Source organism: Vigna unguiculata, chromosome 5 (genome assembly GCF_004118075.2).
Source record: "Vigna unguiculata cultivar IT97K-499-35 chromosome 5, ASM411807v1, whole genome shotgun sequence".
Taxonomy (NCBI): domain Eukaryota; kingdom Viridiplantae; phylum Streptophyta; class Magnoliopsida; order Fabales; family Fabaceae; genus Vigna; species Vigna unguiculata.
Window position 1 is genome coordinate 17939019 of NC_040283.1, and position 15822 is coordinate 17954840.

Consider the following 15822-nt stretch of genomic DNA (forward strand, 5'->3'; position numbering starts at 1 on the left):
ATTAACACTAAAATATTGACATCTCTACTTCTTTAAATATGGTTTAAATATTTCAAGGACAGCCTCTCTATGCTTATTTTTTGGGTGAAGAATCCAATCACAAATGTATTGTTGCCTGAATTGTTGTAGATCCAGATGCCACCAAAGAATAACTACTTAATTACATATTCATATCAAAATAACTTTATGCAACTTAAATGTAAGCAGTTCCGAGGGTATTATACTCACATCAGTGTAAGCTGGCATGCTTTTCCCATTAAATCTTTTGACGTCGTCTCATATCTCAAGATACTTCAACACCATAATACCACAATCATGCCTACAAGTGGTTACCAAAACATTTATTGAAAACTTCCTAATTACGTAACCAAGTTGTATGAATAGCCAACTCAATTAAAGTTGTGCTTACAAATTTGGCTGTTCAGGAACGTCTTCAATGTGGACTTCATATGTTGGCTTCAATTGTTTTTTGTCATTTAATAAGAGCCAAAAAAGGTGTTCCACATTCTGTACCTATAACAGATATAAATCGAACATAAATAATGTGAACACAATAAACATCAGCAATGAAAATTTATAATGTCACACATGGACTTACCACGTGACTATCAATTTGTTTTCGCCTTCGGCATTTGTGTGCAAGTGAATCTAAGACAAAGAACTCTTTCGTTTGACAATTAAAAGCATAACACCACCAATGTTCAGCATAAATCACTGGGGCAAGCAACTGAATAGAAGTAACATTAACAAACACATTTCATTTTGTAACAAAATATAACAACATTTAACAAGTAAGGATACGCATAAAATCTGCTGTTAATATATCCTGCACTGAAACCAAATCACGTGTCAGGTAATGCCTGTAGTCATCTAGACACCAGACACGTTTATTCACCTTTCTTTTGTTACAATCAAGGATAACTGCATTCTAAACCACAACAAATGTCAATACTTATACATTAATTTAAGCATAAATATTAAAAGGAAAAAAATAAAAAACTTACTGTATAGAAAGGATTGAATATAACCCTGCTAATCTTCCCGGTCAGCCTTTTCTGTTTATACATGAACTCGTAGGCTGCAAACATTATAGACTGAACACAAAAACAATAATTATATCAGTACATGGTTGTAGTAACAATATAAATAGTCATAAACTTAAGTTTCATAATTTACCATGTTATCAATCCAACCACGAGGACGAAAACATGGACATTCATCGCTCCTCAATATTTCACCATTCACATGAACATAAATAGTTCTGAAAAGTCAAAAACAGCAACTTCAAGTATTAACTATTAGTGTGTGTTGACGTTGAATACATTATTAAAAAAAATAGCATACCTGGCACAACCAACAGCAGTCACATCCTTATACAATTTAGCCTTATCTATAAATAGTGTATTACTTTGACCTTCAGTGTTAGGCTTAATAGCTTTGTCGTCTCCATTATGGTTGGATTTTGGTTTGTCATTCAGGTCATCTTCCTCACACTGATGAGGTTGCGGACTCTCTTTCCAGTGTGAAGGACAACCCTGGCCTTCATCACACTTCCTTTGCTCAGAAGGACAACCCTCTTCTTCATTAACATCATTTCCTTTACCTGCATAGGAGTCAAGTTCAGGAGCATCAAAAAATTCATCACGCATCTTTTTTATCTGTTCTTTCATGTCTAGAATTATTCGTTCATGTTTTTCAAATTTTTCTTCCAAATCCACTTGCTGTTTGGAATGAGAAACACCCTGAATGCCATCATTTTGAACATTGTATTGGTCCTCAATATGAACGACATTTTGCTCTATTGGGTTGTTCTTCTCCTCTGCAGTTAGGGCCCAACCAAACCCAATCTACAAATAAAAAACAATCTGTTTTTGAACACATTTCGTAATAAAACCAAATTTAACCAAACATATACAAAGACAACTCAAATAAAACCTTATTCTTTTCAAAAGTAGACTCAAAATTAGGTGTCCTAATCTTCACCGAGGGCCACCGCAGAAATCTTGGGAATTGAACCTCACCCTCTACATCTTCTAAGCCAAGACGACGAGCAGCCCAAACCTATAACAATGTTAGACAAATCAATAAATTATAATAATGCATAAGGAAAATAAAGGTTCTTAAAACAATAATTACTTGAACAACTACAATAGATCTGGCTAAGTTAAGGCTACGAGTATTTATCTTTTCTCGTACAACCTTACATCCACGATTGAGTGCAGAGATCAAAAAACTATGCACTGACTCTGCCCAGTTATAGTCGCTTAAGTTCTCAAGGTTGTCTAAGACTTTGAAAGGCATATTGGTCACTATCCTAAAGGTCCTAGGAAAATAAAATACAGTAAAACAAAGTAACAGATACAACCTACAAGCATTGTCTACATCATCATCACTAACCACTAAGTTCTTAATCTTGTTAATTATGTCTCGTAAGGTGATTGGTTTCTTCTCAAAAAGTGAACCTACTACCCCACTTACATCAACATCAAATTCAACACATTTACCAACCATACTAAGACCTAGGCATATACAAACATCATAAACCAATAACCCCACCAAATGCTGACCTACACGAATGTATTCCCCTTGTGGAACCCATCTACGCAACACTTCCCTCAACAAAGGACAATTTATTTCCAATGCGTTGTCCACCTCCAAACACCATCTAAATGGTGTTGCCTGAATCCGCTTACGGTGGGTGTCTTTTAGTACATTGTTTACTTCAACAATGTACTTGCTTTCGCACCTATGCACAATTCAAACCTATAGCACCATGAACAAAATATTATTTATTATAAATAATAAAAAAAGTTAAATCACTTAAAGATTCCAATCATACCTTATCAGCATTTTTCACCACCTTCTTCTTCTTCCCTTTATTGCTTGCTTCCGGAATACATTTGCATTCACGTTTACTAGACATCTTACTTAAAATTCCTAAATAACATACCAAGTTCATTGAAATTCATCAAACATATATCCACAAAGGAACAAATATAACTGAAAATTTATCACATGCACCAAAGTAAATAACCTCATAAACAATTATTCACTACTATAACAAAATAGATAAAAAAAATTGATTCATAAACTCATTGCAAAAAATGCAGCACAGGTCATTACTTGGGTGCACAAAAGTCATCACCAACAAATCAGACATCTTTAACCCCACTTATTACAAATCACATCTTATTAACCAATGTCGTTCACCCCAAAAACACGAATTGGCTGCTATAGTATGAGTTCAAAAAATTGAGTCAAACCACATTATTGCAAAAAATGCTGCACAGGTCAACACTTAGTTGCACACAGGTCATCACACACAAAAATGTTGCTTATAAGAAAGTGAAATCAATGTTCAAGAGGGTCCAACGCAGCAAATGATCCAATGGGGCCTTTAAGGATCAGACGGTCTATAGATCCACACATCAGGTGGTCTAGTCCATTGGACTTATCATAAATCAAGTTATCCTATCAATCTTCAAAACACTATATTTCTTCATTCAGCTCAAAATCCTAGTTTCCCAAAGTATGGAATTATAGCCATTATTGGAAAATCAATTGTTGATATTGTGACAGAATATATTTACATGAATAACAATTATAAAGTTAAAATCTTAAATGTTTTTTTTCTATCAATGGTTATAAGTTCATCTTCTCTCTATATCATGCAGTTTTTCCATTAGAGAAGTCAAATCCTAACATTTGCTATCTTAGTATCTATTAATAAAAGGTAATTAAAAAGGTAATATTGTAAATTAAAAAGAAAATTTGAATTTGAATCTGAATTTTGTAGAAAAGGTAATTAAAAAGATGATGAGTAATTACTTTTTTAATAAACATGAATCATTACTGATATAATATAATGAATATAAAACAAGGAAATGCTGTAAATTTTAATTCAATGAGATTTATAATCTGAAGGAAGAATATTTTACACGTTATATATGACAATTTTCACACTTTGTTCAATAACCCATTACCGATGCAAAACTTCAGAGGAAATCAATATATACACAGAGGACTATATATCTTATCTTATCTTATCAATGCTTTTTCCTAAATATCATTATGTATTAGGAAGGCTCTGAAGTAGACCATGATAAAACAAAACCTACATTCTTATTCATTTCATTTTGGGTGAGGTTAGATATGTTTGATATTTGAATTTGAAAATATATACAGTATTTTTTCTACTGAAGAATGGGGTGGAGCTAAGATGCAGGTGCAAGCATGCTTAGTAGTCAATGTGCCTGTATGGAAAATAGAATGTCCAAGCATACATTTAGAGGTGATATGCAGCGAAGCCAGAAAGAGAAAAACAACGATAATTCCTTAATGTTTCAAACATTACCAAATTCATTTGAACTTTCAAAAAATTGTAAAACCAGCGAGAAACAGGGACATAGAGAAACTTATGTGCTACACACAGCACATATATTGATATTCGATAACAACCAAACATTCAAAAATCACACACGAAAAAGTTCACATCAAACAAACACACGATATCAGACAAATATTCCAGATTCTAATACTCCTCATCTCCGTCACCATCTTCTCCAACGCCAGATCCATCAAGTTATCATCTAAGAATTATATTGATGCACTTAAACAACCCCTAAGACAACAAATACAAAAAAAAATCGTCATACCTACAATCTGCTACAAAGCTGGTCCTTCGTAGAACTGTGACCTTTGAAAACAGTGCTTGAACAATGGAGGAGATGCTTCGTCAGAACTCCCTTTCACTCCAAAAACCGTTGGCGTTGACGGTGACAATAGAACCTACAACTGCAACCACAAAAGGGGGTCAAATGAGAACTCATACCAGTGAGCGTGGGGGAGAAAGGAAAGAATGTCCAAATTTTCAACCAAAAAATCATTCGCCATCTAGACTGAACACCTTGTCGGTGGGAAGAAAAACGACGATTGTGCGGAGAGAAGAGGGTTTTCGACTGAGTGCGCGGGAGAAGGACAAAAGAGAAACGGTTCAACTCCTCCACAGCAAACGCCCTCCCTGTCCGCAAACCCTAACCCTTTCAAGGTTTAGCCACCACAGAGATTCCGCAAACCCACACTGTGCTATCTTCCTTCACCAGACGAACCACTCCAAAAACCGTTCGCGTTGCCGGTGACAAGAGAACCTACAACTGCGACCACAAAAAGGGGTAAAGTGAGAACTCATACAAGTGAGCGCAGGGGAGAAAGGAAAGAATGTTAAAATTTTTGACCAAAAAACCATTCGCCATTTACAATGAACACCCTACCGGTGAGAAGAGGGTTTTCGTGCGGCGACTGTGCGGAGAGAAGAGAGATTTCGATTGAGTGCGCGGGAGAAGGAGAAAAGAGAAACGGTTCAACTCCTCCACTAAGCCACGTCTGACGTAAAATGCTTCAATAAAATTAATTTTAATTTAAAAAATAAAATCCACCTGTGCATGCCACGTCATGGAGTCAAGTATGGAGTCAAAATATGGAGTCAGGATATCATTTTCCTTATAAGATTGTTGTTGCATTTTGAATTACATCTATTCGGTTACAACTAATTTAATATTATGTTATAATATATCTATTTTGCACTATTTTGCCTGAGTAATAATTGTTATTAAATCAAATAAATTAGCACATTAGCAACAAGATAATAATTTTAATATTTAGTTATATTTATTGGTATTAAAAATTTGAAGCTGTATTATTTTAGTTCATATTGTGGTTAGGAAATTGTTCCGAAGTTCTCTAACAGGGTTTTAAGGGCTTAATTATAAATTTTTAAAACCTAATATTTATCATTTTTCAAATAGGTCCTACTTAAAAAGTAAGTAAATGATACTATGCAAATATTTTTTTTAATATTTACTAATTTTTTATACGTAGAATTATACCGTGTAATATTTGTTAAATAATTCAGAAATGTCATTGTAATTTTTTTAAATAATTTTGAAAGTTGGGCTAAGTATATCTGAAAAAGTTTCACAAAATATAAAAAATATCCTCTTAAAACTTTGTAAAGGAGTGCGGTAGTACTTGAGTCTAATATTTACTAAGCTAGTAATCATTTCGAGGTGGAAAGTGGAGGGAAATATTGACACGATTTGGCACAAGTATTCTGCTGGATATCCATAAAGACCTTTACATTATTTAAACATGGATCGATGTTGTTGGGAACACGAGAGAAAGTGCGAAATAAGAAAGGTACACTAATTTTGAAAGTTCCTTCTCCATCTCGTCCACTTCTTTAAGTTGGGTTTCATCTATCACCAAACCAAGCCAATCAAACCGATCATCTAATCTCTTCTTTATGACTACCATCATCATTATTATGATTATTATTATTATTATTATCTAAAAAAGAAAAGAAAGTGCAGTAGCTAACAAGGCGAGCAGACAAAGACAACATGGTACTTTGGGAAGGTCAAGTGAGAGAGTGGGAAGCTTTAGTACAAGTGTTGTTGAGTGTGGCTGCATGTCTAGTCTGAAGGGTGACCAAAGAGTAATAAGCTCCACATGGCCCTTTGGCCAACAAGGAGGAGTGGGTTCCAGTCTCCACCACCCTTCCCTTTTCCATCACAGCAATAGCATCACAATGGTGAATGGTGCTCAACCTGTGTGCCACCACCACGCTGGTCCTCCCTATCATTACCCTCATCAACGTATCTTGCACCACCTTCTCTGATTGACTATCCAATGCACTTGTGGCCTCGTCCAACAGCAACACCTTAGGATTTTTCAATATGGCCCTCGCTATTGCTATCCTTTGCTTTTGACCCCCTGAAAGTTGTACCCCTTTTTCCCCACACCATGTCTCGTACCCCTCCTTCAGACCCGCTATGAAATCATGAGCGTTCGCTGCTCGTGCTGCCTCTATCATCTCACTCTCATCAACCCTCCCACCTCTTCCATATGTAATGTTCTCTCTTATGGTCCCACCAAACAACGTTGGCTCCTGGCTCACAAGTGCTATGTGCTTCCTTAGTGACTTTAGGTTATACCTTCTTATGTCCATTCCATCTATTGTCACCATCCCTCTAAGTGGATCGTAAAATCTCTCTATTAGCCCTATGATCGTTGATTTCCCAGATCCACTTTGCCCCACCAGCGCCGTTGATTTCCCTGCCTCCATTTTCATCGAGAACCCCTGGAAGATAGCCACGTCAGGCCTTGTAGGGTACGTGAAATGCACCTCATGAAACTCTATTTCACCAACCAACTTCTCTGTCTTGTACCCATTTGGCTCATCAGGCTCTATTTTTGTACTCCTATCTATGATGCCAAAAGTAGAGGCCACAACATCAGCACCTCTAGCAATATCCGTTGTCATGCTTCCCGCATCCGCAATTATCCTCCCAGTGCTCACCAAAACCATGAAGCTCTCAAAGAAAGATTTTGTTGTTATTTGTCCGTACGAGATGAGCTTCCCACCGTACCAGAAGTCTAGGGCCCAAACGCAAGATGCAAGGCCTTGGGAGATTCCAAGCCCAATGCCAGCAAACCACGACTGCCGAATGTTCTCTCTGCTTGGGCCCTCCTGGGCCGCTTCAAGCATTTTCAGAATCCGTTCCTGCGATGAAAAGGCGGTCACGGTTCGGAGATTGGAAACCGCTTCCGATGCCAGTTTGCTGCTTTGTTGCTGGGCCTTCATGGACATGTTGGACATGCTCTTGAGAAGGACACGTCTTGTGTAAAAGCATCCTATGATGATAGGTTGTACCGCTATCATAACAATGGAAAGCTTCCATGAAATTATCAGACCCATTGTGTAGGCTGTTATCACCGCTGAAAATGTCTGTACCACCAGTGCCATTCTATCTCCCACTAGAGACCTCACCTGAATCAACACAACCAAATATCAATCATCAACACACGCTACTCACGGATCCAATCACAATCACACTAATTAACCACTACGCAGATCTTGTACGTAGCTGCCAAACTATCAACACCTAACGCACAAAAAGCTAAAGAACACGCTGAAAAACAAGCACGTCTTGCTTTAAAGCCGGTTTAGACGGCATGAAGCCACGATCAAATTATCTGACGTACCCAAACAACGTACATAACTTTCCTCAGTTGTGACAGGAGCCACAATGCCACCTTCAAAGCCTCAGTCCTCTCTTTCATGCGTTCATCACAGTTCATTTCATGAAAACTATTTGTTTTTAACGTGCACTGAGATTTTTAGCAGTGATAATGTTAATGTTATTTAATACTAAGTGCTCCTCAATTTACGCTTTTTAAGAAATATGTGAAACTAATTTTATCCTAAGAAAAAATGTTAAAATTGACAGTCTTTACTGCAAAGTTTTAGTAAAAAATAAAGTATGTACGGATAGTTAACTGGTACTACAAAGTCTTTACTATCAAAAGAAAAAAGAGTGAACCAAACGAGAAAGATGCCTGTCTTAAAAAAATTATGGTAAGGAAAAGATGCTTTCATCGTAATATTATACTTGAGAGAATTAATTACAATATTTAATTACGATAAAAAATATGGTCTCGGTCAATGATAAGTAAATAAATATAGAAAGTGATTTCATTAAGTAAATTAGAATATTTAGTATTTATTCTTAAGTTATTATATATTCTTACCGAATAATTTAAAATAAATATTTATAGTATTCAAGTTTACTATTGTGATCAAATCATCACTTCCTTTTCTTTCTCCGGTCACTTCTTCTTGGTCCACACCCATTTCCCTCTTCATGTTCTGGGAAAGGAAAATGTTATAGATTTTCCTATTGGTTATACATAGTTTTCTTTTTTATCACATTTTAGATTTTTTTTCCTCCTTTTCATCTCTCTTTTCTTCTCTCAACTAGCGCAAGCCTAGATTCTTAAGGAGAGTATCCTATTCTAAATTTAATGCATTCAATGAATGAGTGCCTAGTTGAACTAATTCCATTGTAGTAGAGTGAATAAAAATTATACTTGGAGTATATATATATATATATATATATATATAGTTATGTCTTTAGAAGTAGTACCCTGGTCTTTGAAAGATAAAGAAAAGAAAGGAAAAATAAGGTAACGGAAAGTGAGGTGGAGCCGGGTCCTCCCTTTTCTTCAAAAGAAAAAGGGTACGGATAGGATGTAACCACAACTGAAGATATACCAATAGAGGTCCTCCATCTTTAATCCACAAGATTTACCTTTTGTGAACTACACATAAAATTCTCACCGACAACCATGGTTGCATGTAGAGAGATACATGCATTATAGCCTTATAGCTGAGAATTTATGGTACAAAACAATAAGACCTTAAATAGTAAAAATTCCCTCATGCCTTTTCTTCTCATGTTTTACACCTCCCACAATCACTTTCACCATGAAAACAAGAAAAGAAAGAATAACTGAAGTTTGATATCTTTCGCTTTCTGGACCCAGAAAAAGGGAGTAAAATCTAGAATATTTTGAAAACAATTTTTTTAAGTGGAAATTTTGATGAATGTTTGGTTAAAACAGATAAGTTACTGAACAACATGAATACTTTATATTTTTTTGAAACTTAATTAACACATAATTTTTTTTTTCTATCTTTCACTCATCATGTATCACTCATAAAAGGTATTATTTATCATGTGGGCTATGTATATTTTTAAAATGAGAAATAAGATGGCATTTATTGGAGATCCTATTATTTTGAGTTAGACAGGTGTGGGGTACTGATTAACAAGACTTTCTTTCCTAAGCATATCTTATCATACTCATTATGTTCCATCTTTTCTTATGATGTTTGTTTTCCTAAGGCAAATGGCAAATGATTGATGTCGTTATTGGTGAAAAGAAAAACTTAAAAACATTAAAGTAGAAGAAATTGAAGAAATGGAGGCAAATAATTGATACCGTTATTAGAAAGTGTGAAAAGAAAAGCTTAAAAACGTTAGAGCAGAAGTAATTGAGGAAATGGAAGAGGAAACTTACCACATTGGCGTCTTTGGCAAGCCTGGAACAGATGGCGCCACTGGAGTTTTCGTCCAAATCAAACCATCCAATTTCGAAAGTGAGGATTTTGGAAAGCACGGTCTCTCTGACCCGTTTGGTCAAGTATTCCCCCATGTAGGCGAAACAATAATGCTGCCCAACATTCGCAATGAAAGACACCACAAAGAGGCCCAGAAAGGCGAACGAGTAGATCCTAGTCTTCCTCACTATCTCCTCATGATCCGCGTGAAAATACAACAGTATTGTGGACCCCATTGTGAATGCGTAAACCGGCTGAACGGCACCGAAAACCATCGCGTTTAAGCACCCCATAACCACGTGTTTCCACTCGGGGACACTCAGGGATACCAGTCTGTGAAACGACGGCGCCTGTACCTTCTTCCCTTCCGCCACGTCCGTACCACTCCCACCAAATGGCCCCACCGGTAGCGCGTTTTCCGTGTCTTTCGATGATGCCGAGCTCGTGACACTCCCTGGAGCATCGGTTTCCGCGCTTTCGGCTACATTCGCTTTCTTCGTTTGTTGCTGGAGGCGGAAAGAGGAGGCGTAGGCGCTGGTGTCGTTTTCGAGGAGCTCGTCGTGCGAGCCCATCTCTACGACCTTTCCGCCGGCGACGACGACGATGAGGTCCGCGTTCTGGATGGTGGACAAACGGTGGGCGATGATGATAGCGGTGCAACCCGCGGCGGCGTTGTCCAGTGCCTTTTGGACGAGATGCTCGGATTCTGTGTCTAGCGCGCTTGTTGCTTCGTCCAGAAGTAGAATTCGCGGTTTCTTGATTATTGCCCTCGCAATCGCTATCCTCTGTTTCTGTCCCCCTGACATCTGAATCCCCCTCTCTCCGACCTGCAAAGTGAAATCAAAACCGTTATTTATTCTTTTCCATTAACATAAAAATAATTATTCAATCTGGGTATATATTTCATAAGGTTATGTTTCAATTTAGCATGACTTTCTTCTTATTGTAAGAAAAATAAATAAATCATTAATTAAAATTAAATATTACTATTGTAAATTCGCCTCAAGTCGTTCTTTTAAAATTTTCTTTTTATTTTATTTTCTAAAAGCGATCTATATTGGAGGAAAAGCTTTGACTAAAAGTCAGTGTAAAATATTAAAAAAGGAGGAAGTATATTTAATATACTTCATCTGGTACATTGTTTTTAGATTAGTAAAATTAAAGTGAGAGAGACACATTAAATAAGAAATGATATAGAATAGGGTAGGTAGTAGATTAAAAGGAGGAGTTAATGATTTGATGATTTATTACGTGAAAGCGTATGCATTTATTAGGTTTTGGTAATGATGAAAATATAGTTTAGAGGGTGCGATGAATGATGAATGGGTTGATAAGATAAGTGCGTGAGTTGGGAGAAGAAGAAATAGCGGAGTGGCAGTAGAGGTATGATAGGAAGAGTAGAGTTAGGACCTGTGTTTGGTAACCGTGTGGCAGAAGCGAGATGAAATCATGAGCATGGGCAGCTTTTGCAGCCTCTACCACTTGGTCCTCCGTGGCATCCTCTCTGCCGAAAAGTATGTTTTCTTTAATGCTTGTCGCAAACAGAGCAGGCTCCTGGCTCACCAACCCCAACTGCGAACGCAGCCACTTCACCTGCAGCTTCTGAATCCCCACCCCATCCAAACGCACCTCTCCCCCCAGTGGGTCGTAGAACCTCTGCAATAGCGCTATCACCGTCGATTTCCCCGACCCGCTCTCCCCCACCAACGCCACTCTCTTCCCTGCCGGAATTCTCACACTCAACCCCTTCAATACTGCACTCTCTGGTCTCGACGGGTACGCAAATTCCACCCTGTCAAATTCCACTTCCCCATAAACTCTCTCCAGAATCTCCCCTTCCTCGCTCTCAGAATCAATCCTCGGAACCCTCTTTATCACCTCCTTTATACGCTCCGCCGCCGCACCCGCCTCCGAAAAGTACTTCACGTTCGATAAAGCCGCTCCCAGTCCCCTTTTTCACAAACGTAAAATTAATTAACCTTCATTCAAAATATTCACTATAAAAACAATTACATAATATAGACAAGACAATAGTATTAATTATAATAATAATAATAATAATGTTATTATTATAATAAAAATAATAGGGGTAAGGTAATTATTGCTTACAATCCACCAACTGCGATGGCTGCTCCAACGGCGAAAACTGTCCCTCCTTTAACGCCATGATAAATAACGAGTCTGCTGCCGTAATAGCACATGAAAGACCAAATGGCGAAAACGACGCCGTTGCTACCAATGGCTAAGCCTTTGGCCCAGCCTTGCTTCAGGCCTAACTTCACTGTCCCTTGAAGTGCGTTTGAGAAAGCGTTCAAGGTCTGGCTTTCCCCAACGAAGGAATAAACGGTTCTGATGGATGAAATTGCTTGTTCCACAACTGTTCCTGCTTCATTATACTCATCTCTGATTTTACTAGACAACCCCAACAAAGTCTTGCCGTAAATTAGACCCGGTATCACCAGAAGAACAATGAAAGGAAATCCCACTATGGCCAGCCTCCACAACATTGCAAACGCCGCTATGTAGCTCCCAACGAACAACGAAATGTTCATCAAGAAATTCGGAACCTGTAACACATGTGATTAGTTATAAGCAAAATTAGATTATCCTTTTTTGTAACTGTAATGAAACATAACAGCTTACCTTTTCACTGAGAACATCTTGGATTACGAGGCTGTCGTTGGAGACGCTGGTGATGATCTCTGACGTGCTTGTGACATGCATATCAAAGTACGCAATATCTTGTCGAAGCACTGCTTTCAGATACCTGAATCTCATTCTCGCTGCCTGTCTTTCGCTTGTTCTTGTCCAACAGTAACCCTCTGGGAAAAAAAAAGTTGCAAAATATAATAATAGTTAAAGAAAAAAGATGCAACAATATCATCACTTTAATTTGCGTGGCGTAAATGGAAAGAGAAAAAAGAAAAAGCAAAATCATTGCGGAACCAAAACTCACCCATGAAGCAAACGGCAAAAGAGCCAAGAGCTAAATATAACCACGCCACTGCATTCTGCATTACAAATAAAGCTGAAACTGTTAACAAGCTTCCCTCATGTGTTATATACTCTTTTGGTGTGAGTTGAGTAGAAAAATTATTAAGACAGTTTCAGAGTTTCACGTGTTCATGTTTTTAATTAATTTTACATGACACTTAACTGGGTGTAGATTAACTGAGATCACGGTGATAAGAGAACATATAAAAACTTCTTGTGTGTATAGAGAGATAGAATTGAACCTTGTCGATGTTATGGATGAAGGTGTTCCCTTGCATGTTGGATGAACTCCCAATGTTATTCATCATGCGGCTGCTGATAAACAAGACTAGAGGGGTGGCAAAGCCTTCCCCAACAGACCCAAAGGTACCTAAAATCATAAAAAGCAAATCTTTGCGATCGGCATGCATGAAAATGGACCCAAACCCATAAGACCCGTTTTTTATCTTCTTCTTTCTCTCCTGGCTAACCATAGCTACTACACTTTTCTGATTCCTAACTATTTTTAGACACACCCTTTTTCTTGAGAAACAAACAACAGTGAGATTCGGAGACCCACTTCTGTTGTTAATGGAGCATGGTTTCTCGGCCCTCTTGGCTTGGCTCCAAAACCAGCTTTCCTTTCATTACCTTGAGCTGTGTTGTTGCGACATTCTGGTGAATTTATAGGAATCAGTGTGGGTTAAAGTGTGGTGGGGCAAAACTTATAGGGACCAGAATAGCTAGGGTCAGGGTTGCGGAATTCTTAATAGCATGTGGAGAGGTTTATTGTGTTGTTGAGGATGGAGGAACATGTGATGTGAGGAGGAGAATTAGCTCCTGTTTGACTTTATAATTATCACACTGCTAAAGCATCGGGACTTTTTTCATAGCCATAAATATATAATTCTACTTTAATAAAAGCATTTTTCTCATCTTATGCCACTTTTACTGCTTTTTGCTGACACGATTCTTTCTTTTTTGATAAAGGATCGGTGAATTTTGGCCACTTTCTTTTTCTATATTGAATGCGCTATTTAATTTATGTTAGATAACCGTTGATCTGACCTTTGTTATAGGAAGAATCCTTTAAGACTAAGCTTAAGAAGAACAGTTTGAGATTGACTCTAAAAACTGCCATTTTAAAGTATATGTTATCTAGAAGTCATAAATTTTCTGTTACACCAAATTAAGTTTACTTTTCTTATTGTGAAGTAATCACTTAATTAATGTATACACAAACACAACTTAGTTAAAACTAATAATCTTTTCTTGGTCTATTCCTATATAGTAATGGAATGAAATTTTAAAAAGGTTAAAGAAACATTTTCATGTTGTTAAAGCACATTGATGTACGTAAGTGAATATTTATATTTCACAAAGATCAAAACTCGAGTAGAAAACTTACTATTTTTTATCTATAAGAGTCAAAGTTTCAAAGCCAAAACAAATATATTGTTTCTTCTTAAATCATATCTTATATAACTTTATTTACTATTTACAGAATTTTTTATTATAATGTGATTTGACCAAAATTATTAACAAAGTTCAATTGTATTATATGTATAAATGTATGAACATCCACAGTTTCAGTTTTTAATTAATATTTATTACTTTATTTTGATAAAAATATGTTATAGTTCCTTTGTGTCTGTTCAGAAATTATTATTAGTAATAGGATCACTATTCATCTATGATTCTTACTAATGAGAATATGACGCGCAAAAGTGAGAATATGACATATTTTATTAATTTTTATAGATGTGATTAGATAAAGACTTGAGTAATTAACACGATTTTCCTAATTTATTAAATTTTTTAGTCAATAGAGTTAATCACTTTATGTTCTTACATGGTCATGGGTCATATTCCTATTTTCTAGAAAATAATGATGTAGCATCTTATATTATTATTATCTATTAGTTTGGTTGTGTTCAAATTTGGTGAGTGAAGGAAGAAAGACACAGAAAGAATGAGTGTACAAATTTATTTAAGTTAAAAGTAATTAAGAAAAGTGTGCTAAAAGAGAATTGAGGCAAAATTATTTTTTTCATGTAAAATAGAAAAGAATCATGCTAAAAAAGTGTATTATTTACTTCATAAGATTATGTTTGATGCAGAATTGATCATGTTCCAAAGATTTTAAAAGAATTGATTTGGATTTAATGACGTAAACATAATGGATTGAGGATGATTAAGTGGATTTGGCATTTTACGATGATTTGGTAATAACTTATATGGTACTGTAATTGTTTATGAATTTTTGTTTTTATAAAATAGAACACTTCATTTTAGTATTCAAAACAGATAATTATAAAGTATATTAATACGGTTTTATAAAAGATGAGACTATAAAAATATATTATTTATACACTCAAACTAAATTAATAAGTCCTGTACAAAACTTACCATTTAGTAAAACTCAAAACCTTCCATATACTCTAACTAATGGCTCCTCATCTTCCAAAAGTGTCTCTAAACTTGCAACTTTGTCTATTCTCGTCGAATATGTGATCATCTAAAAGAAATAGGCAAATCACACAAGAAGATACAAAGCACACAAAAGGGTAAGCTAGTGTAAAAAAGAGTTATCCTACACAATTAAAGCATATTAAATATTACTAAGCATAGTTAACATACGGGAATACATATAAACAATTGACACAAACTCAATTATCTGAATACATACCAATGATGTCGGACCTAGTGTAGGTGTGCACCTGTGATGATTCCTAGGCTCTAAAAAGCTTGGTCTCAAGGGGTTATCACACCCCCCCCCTTCCCTTCCACACATATAAGGTAAGTCCCCTTAGTGCTTAGGACCAAAATGATTCATTGACTAGGACCTCCTATGACTTTCACCACATAATTTCACCTTAAACTCATAA

General features: G+C 36.4%; 2 protein-coding genes across 2 annotated transcripts; both read right to left on the bottom strand.

Annotated features, from left to right (window-relative positions):
- Positions 1-405: 405 nt before the first annotated feature.
- LOC114184422 lies at positions 406-2850 on the bottom strand. Its single transcript, XM_028071732.1, has 9 exons — positions 2840-2850; positions 2398-2746; positions 1936-2061; positions 1345-1847; positions 1177-1261; positions 1005-1094; positions 839-928; positions 599-727; positions 406-513 (listed from the first exon to the last, which is right to left on the bottom strand). The coding sequence occupies exons 1-9, from the start codon at positions 2848-2850 to the stop codon at positions 406-408; spliced, it is 1491 nt and encodes a 496-aa protein (XP_027927533.1).
- A 3226-nt stretch (positions 2851-6076) lies between these two features.
- Positions 6077-13745, bottom strand: LOC114185462 (ABC transporter B family member 15-like). The gene is made up of 7 exons (XM_028073196.1): positions 13198-13745; positions 12918-12972; positions 12605-12783; positions 12071-12528; positions 11372-11912; positions 9922-10788; positions 6077-7828 (listed from the first exon to the last, which is right to left on the bottom strand). Exons 1-7 carry the CDS (start codon positions 13426-13428, stop codon positions 6416-6418), a joined length of 3744 nt encoding a protein of 1247 aa, XP_027928997.1. The 5' UTR covers positions 13429-13745; the 3' UTR covers positions 6077-6415.
- Between the last annotated feature and the right edge of the window lie 2077 nt (positions 13746-15822).